The sequence below is a fragment of the Brachionichthys hirsutus genome, chromosome 1 (assembly GCF_040956055.1).
Source record: "Brachionichthys hirsutus isolate HB-005 chromosome 1, CSIRO-AGI_Bhir_v1, whole genome shotgun sequence".
In the NCBI taxonomy this organism is placed as follows: domain Eukaryota; kingdom Metazoa; phylum Chordata; class Actinopteri; order Lophiiformes; family Brachionichthyidae; genus Brachionichthys; species Brachionichthys hirsutus.
The window spans coordinates 11796707-11824044 of NC_090897.1; the positions used below are offsets into that span (position 1 = coordinate 11796707).

General features: G+C 44.0%; 2 protein-coding genes across 2 annotated transcripts; both read right to left on the reverse strand.

The window, feature by feature from the left end:
* Window positions 1-1209: 1209 nt before the first annotated feature.
* tnfaip8l3 (tumor necrosis factor, alpha-induced protein 8-like 3) lies at window positions 1210-15846 on the reverse strand. The gene is made up of 2 exons (XM_068739027.1): window positions 15542-15846; window positions 1210-2288 (listed from the first exon to the last, which is right to left on the reverse strand). The coding sequence occupies exons 1-2, from the start codon at window positions 15588-15590 to the stop codon at window positions 1726-1728; spliced, it is 612 nt and encodes a 203-aa protein (XP_068595128.1). The 5' UTR covers window positions 15591-15846; the 3' UTR covers window positions 1210-1725.
* An 8022-nt stretch (window positions 15847-23868) lies between these two features.
* On the reverse strand, window positions 23869-26352 carry cyp19a1a (cytochrome P450, family 19, subfamily A, polypeptide 1a). Its single transcript, XM_068742065.1, has 9 exons — window positions 26157-26352; window positions 25920-26070; window positions 25667-25821; window positions 25393-25557; window positions 25157-25271; window positions 24953-25064; window positions 24701-24863; window positions 24288-24529; window positions 23869-24126 (listed from the first exon to the last, which is right to left on the reverse strand). The coding sequence occupies exons 1-9, from the start codon at window positions 26350-26352 to the stop codon at window positions 23869-23871; spliced, it is 1557 nt and encodes a 518-aa protein (XP_068598166.1).
* Window positions 26353-27338: the final 986 nt, after the last annotated feature.

Here is a 27338-nt window from a genome sequence, read left to right on the forward strand (position 1 = left end):
GCTTTCCTCTTCAATATGCAGTGGCTGTTTTCACTTTGGGTAAAATGCCACTCCATAAATGCCACACAGCTGAAGCCTGGGTTGAAGTTTTCTATTTTCCTTGCTGATGGTATTTCTGTTATCATCATATTTTCCTGAATGTGACTTACCTTCATTATATTTTTATTTATTTTTTTGCTAAGAGTGTTTTGAAGGGACCCAAGTCCTGCTCTAGGATCCATCAGACAATATGTGTTTTCAGTGGTGCTACGTCTTTCATCTTGACTGGACTCAACTTTGGAGAGAGTTAAATGAAAAGACTGATACCACAAATGAAGCTATAAACCAGGAGAGCGCATGGTTGTGAGATTCAGAGCTGACTGTACAGGGATGTTCTGACCTTTAGAGGTGTTTTGAATCTGAACCTCGTAACCACGGGGATCAGTTTCCAGGGAAATGGATTGACTGATTACCGCTACTTCTAATATCTGGCTGTGAATGTGTGTCTGATGTACTTAAGGGCTCTAGTTTTGATTTAGGAAAGACAGAAGAATATGTAAGCTCCTAAAATCCAATTGCTTTGAAACCACCACCAATTAATTGTACAGTGTAAGGATGTGTGTGGTCATGAGGGTTCTTATTGACATGATAAACTATGTGATTGATATTATTTATCTCTGTGTCCGAGCTGTCAGGATTTAGTAGGTGGAACAATGGAAAAAGGTTTATTTGAATTCGCGATGATAGTCCATCAGGTGGGTGGTCTGTTCTGTGTTTCTACAAGGAGACAGGCATCAAATTGACCGTCTTCTCCACTGGCTGCCAACATACTTCAGTCGGAGTCACCCCAAGCCACCAGTAATATGCTTTTCTGGACGAGAGAGAGCCAAACGAGCCTCTCTGAATGAACCAGTGAGAACCAATCACTGATCTTCCTGCTCATTTGGGCGTTGGTACATTCATGCATGACATGCACGTGGCTCCAATGAACCGGAAAGCGCTAGCGAAACGCATCATTTGTGGCTTATTTTCCACATTGGATTCGTCCATATATTTTCTGTCATGGTGGCTTTTCCTCCATTAAAAATAGGCAGCAGAGGCTTTTTTTTTTTTGTACTTTAGAAAATGTGAGCCATTATTGTAAAAGTAAGGCCATGGAAAAAAAATATGTGTTTTACTTGGTGTGAAGAAAACAAGCTTTATGATTCAGAATTCTACCTGGATGTTTTAAAGAAACCTTTATTAAAAGTCAAGTGTTACACCTTTGTTTAGAGGATTGACAAAGAAACAAGATGCACACAACAGGTCATAGTTTTTCTTATATACAAAGAAATTATTCAAGCAAGTCCCATACCAAAAAATGCATTTGCACAAACACACACACACACACACACACACACACACACACACACACAAACAAAGCAGAAAGAGAGTGATTACTACCACTGATAAACTTTCACATCCACACACGTCTTATGCATGTTTTGGTTGGTCCAGCACACAATTGCACACAAAATGGAGGACTCTCTCCCCCAGTGATCCCAGTAATGATCCACTGAGTGGAAAGGAGGTCTAACAATTCCCTCATTGAGCCACAGCAGCAGGATGTTACAACTATAGCTTTAAAAAACCCGGATGAAGATGAAACAGTAGAGAATGTGTGCAGTCGGGGTGGGTGAGCGAGTGAAAAAGAAATAGCAAGAGGCGTGGGAGATCAGCAAGGTGAAAGAGGTCAGCGCTGAGAGGTTAAAGGGTTCCTTCATCCAGCAGTTTGTTGATGCCGTTGCAGATTTTCCTCAAAGAGAGTCTGTACTCCTCTCCGTCCCCGTATAACTCGGCCAGGAGCTCGCCGTTGGCAAAATGGTTGAACACGTGATCGATGCGAGCGTGCGAGCGCGCCGTCAGGTGCTGCTCCACCAGGGTGTGAAGCAGGTCCCTGCACTCCAGCAGCAGCTCTGAGAGAATATTCCTGTCGAAGGTGTACTCCACCTCGTAGAAGGACACTGCCGTCATGGCGGCCTGGTTCATCTTCTTCTTGAAGCGCTCCACCGTGTCCAGCTCTTCAGGGCTGAACTGGTGGTTTCGGTACAAGATGCCAATCTTCAGGGCGACCTTGATGACGTCCTTGATGATCTTGTGGGCTTCCTTCTTGCTCTTGGTGAACTCCCGGCTCGTCTTGTAAAGCTCATCCAAGATCTCGCTGCTGGTGTCGTCCGTCAGCATATTGGCGACCACCATGGTCGCCATCTTGCTCAGGATCTTCTTCTGCGCCTGCAGGGCCAGGGAGCGAGAGTTGAAGCTCTCCTGTCCTGAGGAGAGAGAGGAGACAGGACAGATAAACAGAAAGGTGGTTGCTGGGCAGCAGATACAAACGGTGTTTGTCCACCAACTTTGAATTTCAGTTGCAAGGCGTTTACATATAACAGCCGACTTTCATCCGGACGAACTGACGTTGCAACTTTATTGACTTTTACCGCCATAACATATGGCTCCTTCCTTTCTCCAGGTTTTTTGCTGACACTGTTCCCTTGCAATAAAACACTCATAAACTCATAAAGAACTCTGACCTTAGTACAGTTTAGTTGTTTAGTGGAAGATTGTTACGCAACACCAGGTTGTGTAACGTCAGAAGATGACTCAGGTTTTTTTTTTTTTGGCATGAATAAGGGCTGAATCCAAACTTGGATTTAGACCTGCCCTCACTAACAGCCGGTTTGACGGAGACAGCGTCGTGCCCTGAAGGCGTAACTCAACGCTGAAAGTGAAAGCTGAAGAGCAGATGAAGTACGGTGTGACCACATTGGAGGCAGGGCGGCGTCCTTCCTGCAGCTGCCTGTGGTGCGGTTTGCTGGCGATGGGAGGAACGGCTACTGGCTCTGGATAACATCAAACAGCTGTTCACCGATAGGAGAGCCTGTTTCTCTGCAGATCCAGATTGATCTCAGCCTTAAACTGATACTGCAGGAGACTCACAGACTGCTCGGCATGTGTCTGGTTGAATGAATGTGAGGAGGGGGAGGACGAAAGTGCCCCCCCCCCCCCCGACTACAGATTACACAGTTATCATGACTCCAATTATGATCAAAGCTCTGGAAAGATGCCTCACTTTTTCTTCCTGAGGCCTGGTCACATTGTCAGCCTCCTCCTCCTCGCGCTTTACGATTGCCAAAAGCGTTTTACAATTAAGCCTCACATTCACCCATTCACTCACTCATTCACACACACTCCAGTGGGCGACTGCCTCCATGCAAGGCGCTGCCAGGCCCACCGGGAGGCAATTTGGGGTTCAGCGTCTTGCCAAAGGAAACTTGGACACGTGGACAGTCAGAGCTGGGATTCGAACCACCGACTTACTGATTACTGGACGACACCGCTCTACCAGCTGAGCCATAGCTGCCACGTTTGTTGTGATGGTCTGAAGCTAAATAACATTTTTTGCTCGTCTCATCAGCACGTTTTGACATTTACAACCGTTAACACAAATATCTTTCTCAAGTCTCCTTTCCCAGTATGTGAGATCTGATGCTGCGCAGCTCAGCAGAATCAGAATCAGAATCAGAATCAGAATCAGAAGGTGTTTATCGCCATTGTCAATGATGGTTTCACAGACTTGGATTTTTTCTCGTTGAAGTCGTGCAACATGTAACAGTAATGAGCAGAGCAGGGGCACGGCTAAAGTAAATGCGTTATAGCAGTGCTTTTTGCTCTTTTCCTCTGACCCGACACACGGAGAACTAATATTTAATCTTATTTTACTCTGTTTTAATCTGCACCAAATGCTAAGTATCTTTTATTTTCACACGTTTTTCCTCCATCAGTGTGCTGCTGAATTGGACCGTTTGTGTTCTGATGCTATACAGGTGGCCCACAGTGGTCTTAATAAAGATGGAAGCAGCCTCCAAGAGAGAGGCTGGACTAAACAAAAACTTAAACAGCTTGCTGGACATAAAACAAGAACAATAAGCTGAAATATGTTCAGGTTATCTTTAGTTTAGTCTTTAGTCGCTATGGGTGACACATTTCATTTTACAGAAAGTCATTTGATCCCTTGGCAAGATAAACAATGATTAGCACAGCTTTAAGTTCATTAGAAGAACTGATGCATTGATCAGGATATAAAGGACCACATTACTGAACAGTAAATACGGGCAAGCTGCTTATTCTGTTTTCTTTGTCTTTTTTCCAGGAAGCATTTTGCATAAATTAAAAGTTCCTACGTTCGGGGCACAGATTTCCTTTAATACAAACAAGACGTGAGCGCAGAGCTCTGATGATGCCTCGCATCAGCAACGCAGCACCGTCCACCGTATAAGAAGCTCAGTGCCAGGATAACGGTGGTTTTCATTAGACAGATCTGTGCCTCCTTTGTCACTGTTATTTCCTGTTTCTCAGAAGTAGCTCTTTGTTCCAGTGGAGCCTCTGATAGTCAGAAACACAACTGCATAAATTTCTGAAACCCTTGGCACACTGATCAAGGTGACGGCTCGCTCCCTAAAGCCGGCCTTGTCCGACCAGTGGCTGGTCAGATCCTATCGGTATACCACTGCTTCGCATCTGTTTGCGCAACCCATAATGGTGCAGAATGCAATCAGAAATAAAGCCGCATGATGGGAAAAGATGCAGCGGAGAGTGTGAGTCAGAGTGCTGGGGAAGGACGTGGGCGATTCAGAGTCTGGCTGGAGATTCTATCACACACAGAAAGTGAGGATAGATCATTATAAGAGCGCTCGTGGGGACTGTAAGGGGTCTGAATTCTCTCGTACTCTCGCAGCTTGTCACCCAGCGGCTGAGATGAATGGCATGAATGAAGCAGTGTCAGAATGAGTTAGAGAAGAAACCGAGTTGTTGGGGGGGAGGGCACATCTATAAAACTGTCTCTCCTCTTGTTTTCCTCATTCCTGCTTATTTTCTCCACATCACTTGTCCTCAAGAGAGAAATTTCCACAAAATAAAGTGGCTGAAATCAAACTAGTTGTCGGGTTTTCGCTGATATACAGCGGGAGGTGAAATTGCTGGCCTATTTTAAAAAAAAAGAAATGGTTGCATAAAAGTGTTTGGGAGTCAGCGAAGTTTACTTTTAACTTCCAGCTCGTGGCTGCGGCTGGCGGCGGCCAGACAAGTCTCTCTTTGTTCCGCCTGATGTTTTTTAGAGCGCTGAGTCAACAGTTTCTGCTGCTCTGCATCAGAACTCGCATGCAGCGTGGAGCATGGAGGCCAGGCAAGCCTGCCCTGCAAAAAGGTGGTGGCCCTGTGTGTGTGTGTGTGTGTGTGTGTGTGGTGGCACATTCATAGCATCAGAGAGGAAACAGCCTTCGCACACGCCTTAGTATTACCGTGCATGTGGCACGCTGTGTCAACGATGACATCTGCCAAAAGCACAAATATGTTTAACTTTGACCCCAGCTTTGCTGACCACTGAGTAATATTTAAATGTTATTGTAAAGTAAAAAAAAAGGCCTATAAAGCATCATCTAGAACATAAATCCATAAAGTAGGTCTTTTTTTATTTTGGCGAGTTAAATGATCTGATCCTGGCACCTTTGCAGATTAAAGTAATCAAACGTAACACCGGATGACATGACTTGCTAATCTGGACCTTTTCTCTAGTGTGCTGGGCTGTGAGACGGGGCCTCGGGCGACCATCGGCTAACACTGATGAGGGCGGACTGGCCTGGACCGAGCCAGCGCCGCAGGCACCGGTAGGCTTATCAGCTGGAACGCTGCTGAACACACACGACTGACTGAGGCAACAGCATGAGCGTATGGGAGTCCATGCGTCTCGACAGCAGTATAAACACACACACACACACATACAGGAAGAAGCGCTGCTTAACTACGCAGGAGTAGGAGAGGTTGGGAGTGTTTATGGTGAGTGAAAATAACTCCTGAGCTCTGAAAAGCGTCATTGTGTCTCAACAGCAGCCAATCACCAAAATAAAATGTCCTGCTTTATATTTTCTTTCCATGTGGAATCTATTTTCCACTCGCAGCAATGGCAGCAATGCATTTCAGAGCTGAATAGCCGCAGCGCATGCAGCTCTGGAATGAGTTGCTGCTGGGTCCTTATTTGCCAACTGTAAATGTTAAAATGGTCATCATTTTCCAGACATTTTCCTTTTCAGGTATTTCCTTTCATAAGGAGAACAGCAGGCAGTGTCTTACGCGTCTCACGTGCACCAAAACGCTAAACGCTTTACCAGCCCATGATGCAGCATCCTGGAGACGCCATTAGTGATACCCAGCCACACTGACATTTCACAGGATACAAACATGATGCTAAATGTACAAAAAGACTAAGTATACCTAAATATACATAGGAAATGCCAGGGAGAATGCGCTTTGTACGATAGTAAGTAAGTAAATGAAGTGACGCTTTACTTCCTCCTCTTTTGCCTTTGCCTTTTCCTCTAATTTTGGTTTCCTAAAAGCAGTTGCCCCAGACTGTCTGGCTGCATCCACCAGGCTTGAAGGAAACAAAGCAGCGGGTCTTTCAGTAGCGGTAAAGAGGTTTTTAATGGCTTCCAGCGTTAGCGTTAAGCAGGCCCGAGGAGCCAGTGGACTGGAGTGAGGAGCAGAGGTGGTGCGTTGTGCCAGCTGGTACCGTAGCTCGACTAGTGGGGCAGCAGGGAAAGACATATTGACTTCTCAGTGTGCGTCTCTCTGTGGCTCCAGGCTTTGTTTTTCAGTCTGCTTGTGTAGTTTTGTTGCTTCTATAAACATGCACATAGTAAATGGTGTGTAAAGAGCCATAACGATGTGTTGGAATGAATCACACCTTTTATTTGCTTACTGTGGACTTGCAAAGACGCTGCAGCGGAATCATTTTGACTCCCACTGCTCCGATCGGATGATGATTCATCCATTCCACCCCTGCTGTTTGTGTAATGCATTTATGTGCTTATATCTAGATGAAAGAAACGGGATGATAACAGCTTAGAAAGATGTCGAATGGGAGAAACAGGAAAGTCAATGTATCATTCATGATGTGTAAAATCTGACTCTGAGTCAGTTTCCAAAGGCCACTGTGTTCGTTTGCAATGAACAGCTGGATGTAAAAAAAGGAGGCATTTGAATCTTAAAGGTTAATAAATAACTCTTAAATTTCATTCTCATTTCTATGAGCAGAGGTCACAGAGTTCATCCCTAATTTCGAGATGTAGATAATTTAGTGTCTCTCTCTGGCTAAAAGTAGCAAGTGCGTGTTACAGCCAAGTCATACTTTTCTGGAAGAAAGGGTACAGATGAATCATTCGCCCAGGTCCCAAAGGTTGGTACGAGGCACTCTGCAGTGTAAGCTGGGTGGAGAAGACAAATGGATGACATGCCTAGTTTATCCCAAACAGCGAATGTGGTCTGCATGAGACGCAAATGCAACCGCATCCGCACAAATCATCACAAGAAGCTTTGGGAATAAGGAAATCAATACAGGCCAACAAAACATCGTGACATCCAAAGAAACAAATGGATGTTGTTAAAATATAATAATAGTCAGATTTAGACCTGATATAATAAGTCACTGTTTTATTCGATGTTTTGTGCATTTTTGTTTCCTGATGAGAATTTTAGAAAGTGGCTGAAGCGGTTTCTGTTGAAAGCCTTTGCATAAATGCAGTAATAATAAGATGTATTTTTCAGTCATCTACTGAGAAAGCACCAAACAGTAATATACTAAATTCACTTGCTGTCTTCAAGGAGCTACACCATCAATTGATGGTCAAATCCTCTTGTTTAAAAGTGCAGTTCCTGCAGGTAGAGTCTGATTCCTTGGTGGTTTCGGTCCTTTCTTTGTTTCTTTGTTTTCTGCTCCAACAGGATTAGAATGATCTAAACGCTCTACCAGTCTCTCAGAACAGAAGAAGAGGTAATGAAGAGGTCTGACTCTTACGTGACTGCGATCAGAGTTTGTGCTCAGACCAGTCTGAGGGTCTCTATTGTGACAGTCCGGGGGGGAAAGCACTTAAGAGTCAGGGGGGGGACATGAAGACGGATTGCTTTTGGCCAACCACACAGCCTTATTTAAACTTATACTAACATCCCTTCTCTTTCTTTGTCTCTCTCTCTATCGCTTAGTTTTAATGGCCGTGTCCCCATAGAGCTGGGCCGTGGAGATGAGTGAGAGGGGGCAGCTGCAAGAGATGGGATTTAATGACGTCCCAGCGGCTTGATCGCCTGCCACCAGCATCAGGAGGGGCTTGGTCAACGTCTCCTCCGCCTGGAGCTCCACTTGCTGCGCAGACCCAGAACGTGGCTGGCGCACAGAGGACGAGAAGCCGCATCTGGAACATCCTGTTCAGACAAACTGCAGGTCCTGTGAGAGGCCTGTCCTTCGACCTCTTTTCTGCTGTAACGCTAATGTTCACCAGCTGTGCATCACTATCTGCCATTGTTTGGCCACAGTTAGCTGGCTAAGTGAGTCTGGGAACTGGCTGGAGGCTGTTTCTCCTCTCTGCTTCCCTCCTCTGGGAGCGTCTCTGGAAAACCACTCTGTCACAATCACTTGCTGACAAATCCAAGGTGCTGCAGAGATGCCCCCCCCCCCCCCCCTTGATCAATTCTACACCATGACCTAACCACATCAAACATATTATCCAACACAGTCTACTTACTGAAGTTGGGCTTCAAATGAGTGGGTGTGTGAACTATAATTAGACAATATGAAGCCAAATCAAGAGAATGGACTATTAGGGCCTTCCTTCCGGTCTCCAGAGAGACCAGCCGCCAACTATTTTCATCTGAAATAATGAAACTAAGCTAGAGGGAAAGTGGGAGGGGGCAGGCAGAGCTGGCAACACGTGTATTAGATTTCACACCATTAAGTTAAGATTAGACAGAAGGTTGTGCTTGAATCATAGTTTGAATCAGCTCCGGATGGAACCGATGGACAGTCACAGCCATCCTGAACGTCTGCAGATGTGTCATTTCCTTTAAGAGGGCTGTGGAGGAGTGATGAGGAGAATAATGGAGGCGATGGCGGTGTTAAAGAGAGGTGAAATAATGTGTCCATATTCTGCTTGTCATGCTTCTGTCAACAGAAGGCCCCTTTCCCTCGCCATCGTCCGTACATTTGTTTTACATTCATGTCGTTTGTGTCCATTTCTCACCAGAGCTAAACGTTGCTGAGCGTGAGTGGCAAGGAAGGAAGTGCGTGTTTTCCGGCTCTGGGTGAGTTGTTGCTCCTCTCATAGACCTCGGCCAAGTCTCAGCACGCTGTGACATCGTTTACAAACTGACACACACACACTCACACACACACACACACACAAACACTCTCTCTTTCTCTCGCTCACGAATGCACAATCATCAAGGCCTTGCCAGCTTTCCCCATAGCTTTGGCCTCCTGGTTTGTTTACTAGTTAACCCATTAGTCTGACATGAAAGTAACGCAGAGAGAAACTTTAATTGAACTCACCAGGAGTCCAGTTTGTCACTAATGAAGAGCTGAAGGTCTTCAGTTGTAAATGGTTACAAAGTTACTCTCCTCCATTAATGAAAATGAAAATATCTGTTCAACAAATTCAATTTTCTCTGAAGTCTTTTCCAAAAAAAAAAAAAAACCCTCAAAACACCAGCAACAACAGCAGCATGATGCTCTGGACAGCAAGGAGTGTCCATGGGCAAGTCAAGAGGATGCAGGTTTGATTTCTCATTGGCTCAAGCATTGCTATCACATAATATCTGCAAACACACACACACACATACACACGCACACCCACACCCACACACACACTGCAATCACCAGAAGCACCAGAGCGGCAGGGCGTCAGTCCATGGTTTGACAAGGCCGAAGCCTTGAGTCCAGGAGACTGTGTAAGTTAACTGCTAATGTTTCCTCTGACGCCTCGGCGCCGCTGCGATTAGCGAATCGCTATCAGATATTTCAGTCTGAAGCGAAATGCTATTGTCATCACTTGGAACATTTGACATTGAGCAGAAAGGATCATTAGAAAGTTTTATAAGAACTTACCCGTTTTATTTTCTTTTTTCAGAAAGGCTAATGAGAGAGATTCTGAGTTTGTGACTGAGGTAAAAGAATCCGAAATTACACGTTTGAGGAAGATCCAAGGGTAGCAGGGACAGTGGGCGGAGTTTATGCTTTCAAAGTTACCTCAATTGAAAGGTTTCCCTTGCTCTGATTGGATAATATAATTGGATAGACTTTGAACTTTGGCCTTCAATATGCTTGACACACTTTTGTGTAGCGCTGCTCTATTCGCTGCCAACTTACCACAAACTAATGACCAGGAAATAACTGTGGTTGCACACGCACACACACACACCCACACACACACACACACACACACACACACCTACCCCCCCTCTTCTTATATTCCCTCTTTCAACTTCTCCCTCTCCATTACCAGCCAATCTTCTATGCCTTAATTCAAATCCTAGCCTTTAAGGATGACAGAGTGTAGAGATTTAGTTTCTCCCTGTTTTCATTATTGCCTTAGAAATGTCTAAACCCACAAATGTATTTACCGCCACTCGGTACTTCGGCCGACTTCTACCTACCAAACGCAAATGGTTTTACACAATAAGCTGCCTGAGGTGACATACCGCTACACTGTGCTCAGTGTATATTCTAAGTATTCTGCTTCTTCCTGCCACACTGGTCAGCACAGTCACGTCAGTATAGTGCGAAAGTTAAGTGAGAAAAGCTTTCTGAAAACTGCCTCCCACTCAACCAAGTTATATCTTGCCTTATTGTTGGCTTATCGGCAAGTGGGAGAGAAAAGTCCAAATTAAATGTGATAGAATCTGCTTGGTAAAATTAGAATAGGAGAAGAAGAAGCCAAACTGCAGCGATGTCCATAAACAGGAAGCAAAACGTTTTCTAAACAAATCGTCGTGAATAACATGAATATGAGGAAATAGCCCATAATAAAAAAAGATGGCAAGACAATGGAATACACACAATAAGCAGCCTCTATAAAGATGGTATAAGTACCGTAAGACCAGTAATACTATTTAGAAGACAAGGGTGATTTATTTTTAAATATCTGATTAGGCACCAATAATCCAATGATCCATAACGCCTCAATATTCCACGCTAATTCAATGTATTTAACCAGAATGTGTTCATCTGAGGATAATTTAACGATGAGGCAGAGAGACCTTGACTGCCAGATAGATGAAGACACATGGAGACAGATTATAACTGATAATGGCAAATCTATTAAGGACAGTAGAGGTAAATTCACTCAATATAAAATTCTACATCGGTATTATTGGGCACCATGTCGGCTTTTCAGAGCAGGACTAGTAAGTGCCAACACATGTTGGGAAATGCAAGAAAGAGGCGGGCACATTTGTGCATCTCGTATGGGAAGGTTCTAGGCTAAACCCATTTTGGCAAAGCGCACTGAAGTTCTTAGAGGCATGGGTCGGAATATCCTTCCCACTATCTCCACGCTTATGCCTTTTGGGAGGATAAAACAGGAATTCCAAAACTGACCAGAGTTGCTCACTCAATCTTGATGGTCGGGACAACCTCAGCCGCTTGAATTATTTTTGAGATATTGGAAAGCACCCTCTATTCCGACGCTTAATGAGTGGAAAGCTTCTATGAGTGAAACGGCATCGTATGAGGTCATGTTGACAAGAATAGGGGGCAGTGGGGGGGGAATAGTAATTCAACTTATCTATGTATTTATTTTCCCTTTTTATTTGGAATCAGGGACACCAAACCGATCTGTGACTATGTAATTTGATTTTCCACTGCTAAGCTGCACCATATTTTTGATAAATAAAAACCTGAATTACAAGGAAATAGTCCACAATAATCCAGTGCACACAAAGGGTTAAAGTAGCACACAGCCGATCTGAATACCTGCACAGACTCTGTGTGGTGCAGATGCCGGTCCAGGCCTCCCACTAAAGCTCCCAGTCTTCCATCACAGGGCTGGCGTCTCACACCAGGCACCACGAGGGACTATTTGCTTTGCTCCGACTGGCCTTTCAGTGAAACCACAGCCTTCTCCTCATCTCCCAGAGTTTCTGTGAGACCTTGTCAAAATGCCTCTGCGGTGTTATTACGTGTTTCAGTAATGGCTGAGCCATGGGGAAACAATTTCCTCTCCAAATGTCCCACAGACACTATGAAATGCCACAGTTTCATTATGTCGGCAGCACATGTATATGCCTATGGGTGAGAATGCTCTCACACACGTTGCTCAGGGATCTGGGAGGTTTTAGATTTGTCTTTCGCTGCAGCTACGGGAAAAGCCATTTTCTCCCGCGTCGTCTTTTCCAATTATTACTTCACTCCTGTCTTTTTTTCCTCACTTCATATTACAGTTTTCCAGAAAAAGATCCTGGTGTCTCGTGTGTCGACTAGAGGGATGGGGTGTAGTGATCGCTCTCCATCTGTGAGCCAGATTGAAAGAAGTTCCCCAAAAAGCTGTTATTTCTTTCTTCCAAGTGTTTGTGGATTCGTTGTAATTAGCTGGGGACAGGAATATTGAAGATCACCTCGATGGCGATTAAATACCACTTGTGTCGCCAAACAATATCTGCAGGGCTTTTATTTGCAATGGAACCACAGCAGCCTTCATGCCCCCATGAATGTCACAGCTGATATTACAACAGTTTCCCTTGTTTTCTGTGCTCACCATCAATAGTTTGAAGTAAACACGATTGGAACAGCTCTGCAGGTGGTCGATTGGACAGTGATGCAGAGTATAGCTCCAGGTGAGCTCTGAGTATTGTAGCTGATCTTTGCTCTTTAGCGCCAATAGGCTCCAATAGATGAAAGCTTTGCCGCTCTCTCCTGTGATTCTCTGTAGCGTTCCATGGTCTCCAAATCCGGACTCTCACTCGATAGCAGTCTTAAAAAAGTTAAACACGATACAGAGTGCCCATTGAAATATCCCTTTTGTATTTCTGTATGAATTTCTCCTTCACTCTGATAACAAACAAACGCGGCTTACGTGACGCCACACTGAATCCTTTCCGCCACAGCGTTAACCCCGCGTTGCACAACTTTATTGAAAGCAACGAAACACGTTCATTGGAGAGAAATCTCTGTGAAGTACGGCTTCACACAATTTCATTTGATGTGTGACTTTTTAAGTGAGTCAAGAGTTTTTCTGTGTTTTAAATATCTTGGATTCCATTGAGATGAATGTATTGTTGTCTACTTTTATCCTGTTCCTATGGCAACCAAATAAAGAGAAAACACATATTTAAAAAAAAACAGAAAACCCCCCAGAACACAGCACTCAACCAACGCAATGAGGCCAAGGGACATTATAGTACAAACATAATGCTAACAATTACACGAGTGTGATGAGTTGGCGACTCGTCCGGGGTGTATCCCGTAGTCAGCTGGGATAGGCTCCAGCATAACACACTACCCGCATTTTGGATAAAGTGACTGAAGACGAGATGATTACGATTGTCTCGTTTTCAAGAAAATGAATGAATGAATGAATGAATGAATGATTTAGTACATATTATTCCATTTTGCAAACAATCCTAATCCTCCGTAAGAAAACACAACACGATTCGTGTCTTGGTTGATCCCAGCTGATCTTTTACAGTCTGACCTGTCATTAACATTCTTCTCATTTGGAGTAAACATTTCTACCTATTCCATTTATTTCCAGTCAGTCAGCCACGGTGCAATGACTTAAAAGCAATCGAAAGACAAGGAAAGCCGATGCGTTTGGTGAACTTCTACATGAAATGGGCCGAGGCGGTTTTCTGAAGGGCATTGTGAAAGAACTCAAGGAAAATACAAGATGCTGGGGGTGAGAGGTGACGGGTGACAATGCTCCAAAAAATCATTATGGTGGAATTCAGGGAGTTACAGGTTCTAAGACATAAGCGTCCACTGAGAGCTCAAGGGCAGAGAAGCGCAGGGGTCAAACGCGAAACAAAACACCTCAGTATTTACACCGCTGATGTTGCCATAGTGTGTTTTTAAAGGCATGAAATCAATCGGCAGCCCTCAGCCACATTCCCGCCAGCGAGGGTCATGTTTGTGTGCAGTGACGTCTTCAAAATACACCTGTTTTCAAAATACTTCGATTCAGCTTGCATTGAAATGGTTGACCTTATAAAGTCAGCCAGTCATCCCCCCCCCCCCCCCCCACTAACAGCAGATGGAGGAGAAAGTGCAGCACAAGCACGACGTTAGATCTCTTGTTTTAGCGCTCAGGTCAAACGTTGCGTTGCATCAGTTTTAGACACAAACAAAAATCAAAATCCAACATATAAGAATGTGTTTGTTTCACATTACAAAAATACTCTGTACCGGTACATTCGGAGAAGCTTTTGCAGACCAAAGCATGTGCAGAAGACTGTTTCCATAATTTTTACCTTTGGCCCAGTCTCTGGAAAACAGTGCACATCACTTCACATGAAGTGAAACGGGCAAAGCCTCCATCGTCATAGCCTGAGAGTCCAGGTTGTTGGAACCATGGACTGTCTGTGAAAGCCATCAGATGATGCAGACCTGTCCTTCCTGTTACGCATGATGTGTGCAAAGCTTCTGCTAGTTCTCAGATGAACCTTTGTCTCCCCCCCCAAACACAGGATAATTATGAGACAAAGGTTTCACCCATAAAAGTAACAGTCACGCTATCACTAGCATTTATTACACAATCACTAACTGGTGTATCCCCCCCCCCCCCCCCCCCAAATAAATAAATAAATACAATAATTGATGTCAATCATTAACATTAATAGCATCTCTTCTTTTAGCACACATGGATATTTCTGAATCTTTTATAGCAGCAATCTCAATCCTGCGCTAAAGTGTATAAAATGATCCAGTTCTGGGCATGAAGTGCAAATTCTAGTATGCTGCACCGTGTAATGCTAAACTTATTATATTTAGAACCATCCCAGGTAGGTCCCCTACGTGTGTGTGAAATGCTGGAGAGTAACCAATAAGGACTGTTTTTGTGTGTCTGCCCATGCCTTTGGTTTGATCCCAACAATCCTGTAACTCTCACAGCCTTCAGCATCTTTGACAGCGCTCCGTTACAGACAGCTCAAAATAACTTCCTGTAGACTGGAATTAAACGGGATCAGTGTGGAATGAACCCAAAAAGAAGAGTAAGAAGAAGTCCTTGGTGCTCTTGTAGGCTGCGCTCTCTCTCTCTCTCTCTCTCTCTCTCTCTGGATGTGTTGATGAACGAACTGGCTGCACGTGTCGCAGCTTGCCTCTTCCTGGCGGTGACCGAGCTGGCTTTCATCCGTCTGCCACCGGCGTCACAGTTTACATGCATCAGCAGCTTGCCAGTGACACACGGTGAGGAATGAGTCAAAGATGTTGGGCCGAAAAATGGTCTAAAAGTTGATTACGGACTGTTGAATGTTTGGGCAACCTGCGGCTCTGTACTCAAGCGTGTATTTTAGGAGAAGCGGGTGCAGGCACGGCGATGCTGAGGCTCCAGTGCCTCATAAAAAGATGGAAAATGTGTTAAAAGGAAGCATGAAGTAAGAGCTGACTGAGCCAACACGCTGATAGTTAGACTGCTTAAAGCGGAGTTAACCCTTCATGTCAGAAGATAATGCAATGGTACATTATGATAATGATGGTCCTCAGGCTTACCTGGAGAAAGATCTCCGTCACTCTGCTCTCCGGAGTCTGAATCCATCATTCCCTGCAGGAAACTTGGACTTTCTGATTCCTCTTTTCTCCTTGCCGTCTTTCCTCACCAGGGACTCTTCTGATTACTTCACCCAAAGAAAAGATGGAAATGTTTCTATTCTCTTCTCCTGATGAGCTGCACTTCCCCTCCCAACCTGGATTGTTGCAGCTGTGAGAAGAATGCTACTGGGCTGATTTCCTGAGCTGTCCTCTTCTCTCTCTCTCTCTCTCTCTCTCTCTCTCATTTCCTTTCACTGTCTTCTTCTGACTCCCACAGTTTCCTTCTTCTCTTCATCTACATTCCCTGTTTATGACGCTCCCTCCCCTCGCTCACCCTCAGTCCATCCCCTCTCGGTCTTTCCCCACCCTTATTCCTGACATTCAGTTCCTCCTCCTCCTCCTCCTCCTCTTCTCACTTGGTGCTTTTACACTCAGCCGCTTCGGGCTCTCCCCACTCAAACTCTTTCTCTACCTCTTTCTGTATGCTGTAGGTGCCGTCTCTTCCTCCCTCTCTCCTCCCTCTGTCCATCTCTGAGTAAGAGTGCTGCCTGTGTTTTAGCAGAGCAGTGGGAGAGTCTCATTCATGGTAACTTGGAATTCATGCCCAGCCGTTAGAATCCCATGACCCTTTGTCACCAGCTGTTATAAAATATAAAATCATTCACTCACCATCTGTGACAGTCACATGAGGTCCAGCCATGTGACTGTTTTACTGCACCGATGCATGTTCGACTGCTGGATTCTAATTACGGTAGTTGTTGTCGTGCCTCTCTTCGAAAGAAGCATTTATTTTTGTTCAATATTTTATTTAAAGTTTATTTTGAAGCTTAACTAAATGCCCGAGTTTAAATCATAGCTAACAGACCACTTTATCTTCACTGAAATATACATTTAAGCTCAAATAAGTGCTGCTTTACACAATAACTAATCAATTTAAATGACTTTGTTCATCAAGCTGAAGCAAGTTTACAAGTTGAAACGACACATCATATTTAAAAAAAAGAATATTGACAATTCCAGACCAATAAAGAAAAAGCAAATGTTTACACATGACATTTTTAATTAAGGTAAGATGCAGTCATCAGAATTGTGTTTTTTCACCCTTTCACTTGCATTTCTAGGTTTAAACTTGCGCACACATTTTTACAGGTCATTCTTTAAGGTTGCAGCTAAAGCCACTGCCAGCTTTGCACACTCACAAAGAGCGTTTTAGTGTGGGGTTACCGCCTGGACTCTCACCCATTCAAGCACCTGACTCATCGAGAAAGAAAAGCAAATGTGTGTTACCTGCCTAATTCCACAGTTATTAACTGGCTGGTGAACAGAGTGAAGCATTTAGCGGCTAAAACACCGTCTATTTGACAGGAGTCAACCTGTGGGGCTGGCTGCTGCTCAGCATGTCCTCTGGGCACCAGGTGGCATTCACCTGTCCACTACCCAAGGTGGCCTATCTTTGACACTATATACATTTGTGTAATTCTCTTATCTAATATTGTGGTTACAAAGTCATAACAAGCTGGACGACTTTGGTCAGCGCCATAAAGCCGTGTGCTGACAGATATTTAACCAGATGAGTAATGTTCTGTGTGTGTGTGTGTGTGTGTTGTGTTCTCCTGCTCTCCTCTGGGCTTACAGCCCTTCCTTTCATAGCTTTTGGGTCGTCTACAGACTCATTGTTCTAGCGGCTCACTCTGATGCATCCCCACACACCTCATTCACTCCTTCCTTCTCCCCTTAATTACCTCTGCCGAGGAGGTTATGTTATCACCAGTGTTTGTTTAGATAACTCAAAAGGTGATGGATGGATCTTGATGCAACTTTCAGGAAATGTTGGGAATCATACCAGGAGCAGTTGATTCGATTTTGGTGATGATCCAGAATAGTTCCTGGATTCTGGATCACTTTGAAATATTTGGTAACATTGCAGTCATTGGAGCTTCATAATTTGATTATTGGCCAATGTTTATGGAATTTGACACAGTCCTGGGTGGGGACCTCCATCTTACCACCGAATATCATCTGAATCATTTTTAATGCGCTAATTTGATTGGATATGTGTGTGCGCATGTAGGCTATGGTCATGAATAGAAATAGAAGAATGAAAATTGAAAGAAAGAGAAGAATGAATGAATGAACTTGAAATTTGAGAAAACAAACAACAGTCCAGTTCCCCTGCCATCCGTGCAAAAGCTCTTGAGTTACGAACTAAGCCTCAGTAATCTTTCATTTTACAATTAATTTTCTGTCCCGGACTCTTGAACATTATATAACCGATAACTTGCACTGTTCTCCTTGCACTGCGTGATTACGCTAGTTTTACTGGTGCTAATATACATCTGTGTATCCACTCCTGCTGCTGCTGTTTTGTGATGTGTCTGTACTTGTGTTTTTTTTATTTAGTCATCACTGTTACATGTAGCACTACTTCACCGAGAAACATTCCTAGTCTGTGAACTCTCATTTACAATGGTGATAAACACCTTCTGATTCTGATTCTGATCCTGATCTGGTTTGTGAAACAGCCACAGCCATCAGCGTCTCCACGCTTGTGCCCTCAGCACTTCGACTCCGTTTAGTTTGTGAGCTCTCAGGGTTGCGTCATTGTCAAATCTAGTGTGTCTCTGCGAGATAGGACAAACCAGCCATGTAGCACTAATAGGAAATAACAACTTGTGGCTACTCCTCCTGTTATATTCATTTTTTTAGGAACAGCAACAATGTTCGCACGTCAATGTGACCCGGTGTATGTTTAATTGTGGGCAACAAAAAGTTCTCAGGAACCTAAAACTCCTGCTAAACATTAAATATATCTACTTTCTTACTCCCTTAGTCACAACCTGAACCTAATGAATGCAGTACAATGGTGTTTTAGATCTTTATGTAGTCTATGTATGTTTAACATTTCAGTCTAATTTGTGTCTGCCTCGCTTCCAGCTTCAGCCAGCGACTTCGCTCTCCAGTGTTTTTTCGTGTGTGTTTTGGATTATTATTTTGCTTGAATTGTTATTTATTTTCGCCGCCAACATCTTTTTCTTTTTATCTGCATTTTGTTCAGTAAATCTTTTGAAACTTCCACCCAGTGTTTTCTCTATTTGCTATGTTTCGGCTCAAATTGACCCGCGCGCTGAAAATCAAGACGAATAAGGATTTGCTTTGAAAATGAACTGCATTAATGTATTCATTTGAGCCAATAAATACTGTAATATGAACAATGTACGTGTTGTTTTCTGTGTATTTACTCACAATGCAAATAACTTAGTATACAAATAGTAATGATCATAATTGTTATCACAAATGACTGACATGTCATCACTCTGGGTATTTTGCACCTTTTGCACAAGTATTGCTTGTCTTGATGTCCTCCTCCTCTTCCATCACCCCCAGCAGCAAGCTAGATAGAAGAAGACAATGATTATACTTACTCCGTTTCACACATACAGGCATGCAAACAAGCACACACCCATTATGCACTCAGTTGTGTACCAGATCCAGTCATGTCATGGATGTGACTCACTGTTGTTGCTCAAACGTTGACTTGATGTCTGACACACGAGTTGCAGTGGCGGTTTTACCTGATGCACGTTTGGGAATGAGGATTACTGTATTTTCCGAATGTTTTGACGCAAATGTCTTGACTGGATGAACATGGATTTAAAGTTCCGAGTTCATAATCAGAATCATCAGAAGCTGCATCTTAACATGGCCCTCAGCTTCAGACACTTCCACTTCTCCAGGGCTGACATTTGTTTTCTTCAGCGAGTGTATCGTTCGTACTGTGGAGGGTAATGTTGGTTGGGCTCCCATGTAGACGAGCATCTATATCACTGCGGGATGTCCATCCATTAAGGGTGGACATAAATAAATATCATCAAATCTATCTTTTGCTTTCATTGTTAGTGATGATTGACATAACCCTGGTGGCGCGAGTTAGGTACTGCACTTATAAGTTAATAAGTGTATGTGAGTTAGGTAAGTATTATTAGCAGACTCCCTCAAATAAAAAAAGACATTGTGGAGTTGTTAGAGTATAACTGATAAATATACTGTTATTATTATATAATTTATGTATTTTGTGTTTTATGTTTGCTGTTCAATTTGCAACAATATATTTAAGATGTTGGTTCTTTTATGAGGGATGGATGGACGGATGGATGGATGGATGGAACTTTACCAGTCAAAGCCAAGTAAATGCTCGGAGATGAAACAACAGTACACGGCTTTACAGAAAGGCCCACGATGGAAGGTTCTGGCGAGCTCATGCTCTAAAGTGGTCAGAAAAGGGTGCTTCAATAAAAAGAAGGGAAAGAAAAAGAAGTAGAGAAGATTCATATAAGGATAACCATCACAACCCTCCTCTGATGTTCAACGAGAAACAAATGAGCTGACACTGCACAGCGGACCACATTAGAAGGCCGTGGGATGACAGCTTGCCTGTGATCCAGAGAGCAAAAGACTGATGGATGAGACTCGTTGACTGTTTCAAGGGGAGGGAGGTTTTTCTGTTTTCCTTTTCTCATGATTGTCAAAAGTATTTAAAGATGCTGTTCATGAGAAACATTCAAAATGAGAAAACGTCTCACAGCACCCTCATGGAAAACAACATCATCGCTGACTGCAGGAGGTACAGTGCAATTCACAGAGCATGTAGAAAGATGAGAACATGGCCCTTTGACCCTTTTGGGTAGATATTTCCATGGCAACCAAGGATCGCTCTTAATGCAGCACTAATCCATTACGGAGGGTGCAACAGTTCACAAATAATGCCGTAAATATACTATATATTGGTGGGAGGGGAGCTTATGCTTTATGTTTTCCTTTCTCCGTGTGTTTTGTCCGACTGGTGTTGCCATAGCACCAGCAGAAGACATAGCTTGTTTACTGTGGGTAGATATAGCCAACATTAAACGCTGAACTGTAATCACTCACCTTAAATGTATGGAAAAGTGGAAGAGTAGATGGGCGATTATTATATTTTGTAAAGTGTTAGAGGAGGAGAAAAAGAGCTGAGGAAAAGGGGAGGAAAGGAAAGCAGACATTTGGAAAGGGGATACGAATAAAGGACCAGAGGAAGAGAGAGTGTTTTAGAGAGGACAGACGAAAATGAGAACGGAACGGAACAAATGCCCCACACAAGTATTATCACATATAATGTAATGGGGAGTTAGCATGTATTAAAGAACAACAACAACAACATTACAATGCAATAATGAGGGAATGTGTGTGAATATGTCTTTTGAGGTGTTTTGTCCAGGTATGGATGGATGGATGGATGGATGATGGATGGACGATGGATGGATGTATCACTATTGGACATTTAGAAATGAATAAGTAATGAGGCACATGGTTACACTCTTGATGTGGTCGCTGGTTTTTGAGAATTTTAACACAATGTGTGTGTGTGTGGTTCTGTTTGTTGCCGATCAACAACATGGAATGAAAACAAAAATATATGCTTAAATCCGTTTTCACAAGCTATTATAACACCTTACAGTAATGCTTTATTCTGTCCCGAGTGGCTCTGTGCTGTAGAAGTGCAATATGTATAATAATTTACTAGAGAATTGTTATAATTAGTGCTTCAAAGTGTCAGGAAGCCCCACTTTGGAGGCATGATAAGAGCTGCCCCGCCTGGGGCAGACCAGAGTGCCCCTCTGCAGGCTGGCTGACATTGTTCAGATCCAGCTTGAAATATCTGGAGTTCTAGACCTAAAATGAGTATCACCCCCAGATGCAGATATTCTCCTGCTTAAAACCAGACACATTACAGGGCTTCGTACATTGTCTACACCACGCTGCGTAGCTGGCTTACGTTAGGACAACCACTGTTAGATCTCTTATCTATTATAATGAGAGATCCCTACAGTAATTGCCTCCATGGGGAACGTCTCTGTATTTGACCTATCGTTGAGGAGCAGTGGGCAGCCCTGATGGCGCCCAGGGATCAAATGCTGGTAGTAAGCGTTAGTATAGTCTATTAATTATTTGCCCCAGCAGTGGCCAGAGCTCTTGGTTTGATGGTTTGTCTCAGACCACAACAACACTCTCTGTTTATTTGGAGACGCGCCAATGCGACTCCAGTGAGAGACCTCCTCCGTCCCTCTGTGCAAATCTGCTTTCCTGTTTGTTGGGTGAAAATTAACATAATTTAGTTGAGACAACATTATAGTTTTGCGCTATTTTGGGAATTTTTCTATCCCCCCGAAAAAACATTCAGTGACTTCCGCTGACAATAATACTCTAATAAATCAATCAGAGCCGCTATTTACCGTCAGGATGAATTCCCTGACTCCAGAGTAAAATATCCTCGCTCTTCACACACAAATAGACACGCGACTGACGGCGTTAGAACACGACAGTATTAGACCCTTTACACACGTAGAAGGAATCATTGGAGCTGCTTTCACCCTGAAGCGACTGCAGTGAGTGATAACCAATGTGGCAGATGCTGTTGGAGGTGGTATTTTACAGCCTCTCTATTTCCACCTCAGTCTCACTACTGGCTCTAAGCTTTCTGAGGATGATGGAGGTTATTGTGTAAATGATTGTTTTAATTGTAGCTTCCTACTCCAGTGTACAAACATCGTCCTGATGAACAGTGTGAATGAGGACAAAGTGATTTGTTTGACACAACTCTTATTGTTCACACATCCAGTTCAATTTACTGCTGAGGTGATGAACTATCTGCTGCAGATACTGTTTCGCCGACTCAGAGTGTTTGTCCTCATCACTGTTCCCAGGCGGTTCAGAAATTATTACTTTCACTAAGGATTTTGTGTTTTTACTGGCATTTGCTTGTTTGTTTGTTTGTTTTTGTCATTAGCACAAAGACTCAAGAAGGAAGGAAGTGATTTTGCTGAGATTTATAAGGAACATCTATTATATTTTGGATCTTACTTTTCGCCTGTTGGCAGCGGCCGGGCCTCTGCTTACGGTGCCCGGCTGGGCTCAGCCCGAAAGGACGACTTGGACCTGACCCCCCGTGGACTCACCACCCACAGAGAGAACCATAGAGGATGGGTTGCAGTGTGCATTGGGTGGTAGTCGATGGCAAGAGTATCAATGACCCAATCCCCGGAGGGGTCTCTGTAACATCACATGGCGGTCCGGGGACAGGTCCTCTAGTTTGGCAGACCAGGTTTGGTGGTTCCCTTTTTCGAGAAGGAAACGTGAAGATCTGGGTTAAAAAAAAAAATCAGACAACACTTTACATAATAAAATTAAGTGAATTCGCCCACAAAAATTGTATGTAGGTTTAACATTTATTTCTATTAAAACAAACCAGATGTTCAAGGAATCGTGGGACCTTTGGTGCAATGATGTCATGAAGGAGCTGAGCTATCTTGCTGCCTGCCAGGGTTTAGATACGCTCTCCTTTCACTGCACTGATTTACAAACTTTAGAGGAAAAGAGCCACACAGCTGGAAACCTCCTGAAAATCGACAAGCATTTTTGTGTTCAAGTTTCTTCTTTGAAGCCTTCAGCCGTTTCCTTCAAGAGAAACAAACACATTTCGTGCCTCTCGTCGCTCGACACAATCCCTCTAGCAGTCCTGGTTCGTAGGAGCTAAGAGGACTTGAAACATCTGCGACTGAAATGCATTGCCACGTTTGCCCAAAGGCAGAGCAAATGAACATGATGAACAGATCGGTTGCTATTTTTGGCTGAGCTGGCAACCACATCATCGAGTCATGTGATGCAGTGCCCTCTCCTGACCAGTATTTGCAAATATAAATGGAGAAGGGCTGATCAGTCTGCCGGGCTACGCTACACATACCTGCCGCTCTTATATTTGACTTTTGGAAGTTGTGGTTTTTAGTCTTAATGTGCTCACAAAATATGCTTAACAAAACATGTCTTCTATAAAATCAATTACACTTTATTTGCCTTTCAAAGAAAAAAAAAAAATCAAAAATCATTCAGATTATGAATTATTTAAGAATTTAATAAACAGTTACCATAAATTGCATTAGTCAGTTTAAGGAATTAACAGCAGATTTTAACAATAAGGAATATTTTCCTTTCTGGTGAAGACTTAAGCCTGTATAAATTGATCAGAAAAATATAACACGCCCCAAAAGAAGACAGCACACTCTATTGTCATAATAAATCACATCTCCTTCAGCATGAGCATGTCGAAATATGCATCTCACGTCAAACTTAACGCTCTAGACAGAAATAATATTTACATACATAGAAAATATGTACACTCATGAGATAATATAAAGGTCACTTGTATGTTCTGGGTAAATGTGAGGCTACAGATGGGGAGCACAGTAAAGAGTAGAGTCTCAGAGTGTTTGCCGGCTCGCTCTGTGTCGGGGTAACAATGTCATGCTGAGATGTTCCGCGTCATGCTGGGGCTCCACAGGCTGCTGGGAGAGGTTGTTGGTCTGTGGGAGGCAGTCCAGGGTCAAGCCCTCATGAGGGCAAACAGTGTACTGAGAGAGCAAGGTTACCAGGATGGATTTCATCATCACCATGGCAATGTGCTTCCCAACACAGGAGCGAGGGCCTGAACCGAACGGCTGGAAATAGCGACGAGGAGTCTGGAAGGGTGAAGTCGGGGGAGGGGAGTTGAGAGAGAAGACGTTAACATAAATCAATAACATGAATATTTATATTCATAGTAAATTTGTTAAAATGTGTTTTCTTTAAAAGTTGCTTTATTTCTTTCAAATGATGGGGGGGGGGGATGACATCTACTTACGTTTCTGTCAAAGTTTTCCAGACTGAACTCATCGGGTTTGAGGAAGAACTCCGTCCGATGCATGTGTCCGGTGTTCAGAATGATGTTTGTGCCTCTTGGTACCCTGTAGCCTTCGATGACGTCATCCGACAGGGCTCGACGCATGGTGAAGTCCACCACTGGGTGGAAGCGTAAGCATTCGTTGATGAAGCTCTCCAGCACTTGCAGCTTCTGGAGGTCCCCTCTGTGGAGCCGTCTTTCACCTAAAGCGGGACAACAGCAAAAAGAACCTGACTTTAAAATGACACTATAAAAAAACAGCCAGCATCTCATTATTATTACACACAGAATAAAAAAACTTCCTGACAAGGCCGGGTAACACGACTGCACCTGAAATCCAGCTATCCGTGTTTTTAAGGCCTCCTTCTACTTGCCTACAACTGTGTCTATCTCCTGCAGCAGCTGTAGCTCCACATCTGGATGCTGTTTGAGGAGCAGCAGCATGAAGAAAAGGCTGATGGACAGCGTGTCGGGCGCTGCGATCACCATCTCCAACACGCACTGCCTCACGTTCTCAGCAGACAATTCGCCGTGGTTCTGAAAATGCATGCACGAGAAAATCCAAATAAGCTGACAGCTCTCAGTGTCTGCAGTGACGATGGCAGCGCTTCCATTCTCTGCTCCACCTGTGCAAATATGAGCTCTGCGGCAAAGTTGATGTTATCCAGTTTATCTGCCTGCTCCATCTCTCTCCTCTTCTGCTCCACGAGGTTCTCGATGGCATCCTGCAGCTCCTGGCTGTGAACAGATGCAACACGGCGAGTGAAAAAGATGACATGATGTCCGAACAGCCCTAATGAGATGATGGAAGGCGTGATGAAATGTCTTACGCCGCTGCCTTGTGCGACCCGTGAATCCAGCCGAACCTGAAGTAAATATCTGGCTTGATTAGCACGGTCTGCCACGTGTCAAAGTACTTCTGAATCTTCACCAGCAGCTCTTTCTCTGCACACACACAGTCAGCACAAGCGCATCACGGCTGTGTAATAGACCCCCTCCCTCTACGCTTAGTCTCATTGTGCTTGCTTGACCCCCTCCCCCCCCAGACGTGCAGATGTCTCCTCACCGTTCAGAGGCACATCCAGGAAGAGCCTGTTGGAGATGTCGACGACGGTGCCTCGCAGGAAACTGAGGACGTCCACCTGACCCAAACCGTCCAGGTAATCCAGGTGAGTCTGTGTGGAGGAGCTGCAAACATCCACCGTCTGCTGCACGCCCGGGCCGGTCAGCGCTGAGAGGGAAGGTGAGAGTCGTTAGTCACATATGGGATGTATCTGATATCCCTGAATACTTGGAACGATGATGAAGTCTGCCAGACTGATTAAAGATTGCAATGTCACCTCTGGTGAAATAAGGCCGTATCTTTTTCCATTGGGTGATGTTGTTGTTGAATATGATGCCTCTCTCGTACATGCCAATGCAGGCGAGTCCCTGCTTGCTTCCAAAACGTGAGGTGTAGTGTCCATTTTTCAGTACGTGGTGCACTGCTGACGCCCTTCATAGAAGACAAATCCATAGAAGATAAAACAAAATTTGCACTTTGACTGACTGCAGCTCGCCTGCTTCTATTAGCGCCGGCTGAGACAAACCAACCTGCTGAGTATGAGCGTCTCCTCGCCATCAACCCAGACTCTGACAATGTCACCGTACTTGTTGCTGTAGTAGTTGCTGGCTGTGCCGATGCCGGTCCAGATGAATCTCACATACGACAGGAGTGGCCCGATTCCCAGACAGAAGGAAGGACCTTTTAGTGGGGATGACAGGAAATGCATTTCAGTGCAAAATCATTGAAAAGTCATATTGAATCTAGAACCGAGCTTAGAGCCCTACCTGGGACCGTTTTCCTCGCTGTACGACTCCAGGCGGCGAACAGCAGACAGACCAGCAGCAATAAGGTGCTGGTTGTTGGAGAGATGCCTGACGATCCTATCGCACTGGCGTTTAGGGACACAGAGACGAGGTCTGCTCCGATGGTATCCAATCCTACAGGAGTCATGGCCCGCTCGCAAGGGGAGATCGTATCCATGGCGGGGCCGTTTTGGTGCAACCTGCACACGTCTGCACGAATGTCTGCTCTGAGTGATGAAAGCTGCCCCAACAATCGGCGTTTTCTCTTTATATATCATCCGAGCTGGTTATGCTCCAGGTCAGGGTAATGCACAAGCCACAACAGAGCAGCAAAACGGTAAACAATACACTCGTAACCTTGAGGGGTTGGATTTGTGCCTGCGTCCTTGAGTGTACAGGACTTAGTTCAGTGGCTAAGTGCAATATTGGACCGAGCTTCTATCACCAGTTTTATTTGACATTTTGGTGATGAGAAGCAAGTTTTACTCCTTTTTTAAACATCCCAAGAATCTGATTGGAAATCCTTCAAAAGCGCGCTGGTCTGTGAGAATAGGGAGAAATCTCTTATTATTATTTTTAGAGCTTTGGCTGTCTTGCAGAATCTGCAAGTGCAGACAGTCAGGGCTGCGTGTAAGGTCAACACCAGCACTTAACGTCATCGGATTATTTTTATGACTGTGTTTTCTTGTTAAGTGGGTACATTAGATGTAAATGAGTTGTTTATATCAAATTTAACCAACATATTAACCAAGGCAGATATATTTAAGGTTAAAAATAGAGAAACTAGAGGAATAGAAAATATATCTTCTACTATTTATTTACACCTGAATAAATCAGGTTAGTTTCCATTTTTATTGAACAAGATATAAAATGTAAATTGTATAAAAGTATAAAAACATTCCTTGTATGGCTAATTTTTAACCCCATTTATTTGAACACTGTCACTTTAAGGAAGCGCCGACCTTTTACCCTGAAGGAGAAATCAAATTACTAAAGACATTTGGTGAGTCCAGGAGCAAAAGGAGCCGAGTGACAACGTCCACACTGATCTCCTGATGCCACATTTGCTTACAGATCAATAAGTTCCGTCTGTAGAGGTCCAGGGTCTGTCGATCTGTTCCTTCTTCTTCGTCCCGTTAGGGTTTGCTCTGTTTAGCCTCCTGT

Excerpts from the sequence above, each read along its gene's own strand:
- tnfaip8l3 (XM_068739027.1), bottom strand. The coding sequence starts at position 15,590 with ATGATGGATTCAGACTCCGGAGAGCAGAGTGACGGAGATCTTTCTCCA. Across the intron at positions 2,289-15,541 it reads TGACGGAGATCTTTCTCCAG|GACAGGAGAGCTTCAACTCT; the intron begins GTAAGCCTGAGG and ends CTCTCTCCTCAG.
- cyp19a1a (XM_068742065.1), bottom strand. The coding sequence starts at position 26,352 with ATGGATACGATCTCCCCTTGCGAGCGGGCCATGACTCCTGTAGGATTG. Across the intron at positions 25,272-25,392 it reads CCTGGATGTGCCTCTGAACG|AGAAAGAGCTGCTGGTGAAG; the intron begins GTGAGGAGACAT and ends GTGTGTGTGCAG. Across the intron at positions 24,530-24,700 it reads GGAGATAGACACAGTTGTAG|GTGAAAGACGGCTCCACAGA; the intron begins GCAAGTAGAAGG and ends GTCCCGCTTTAG.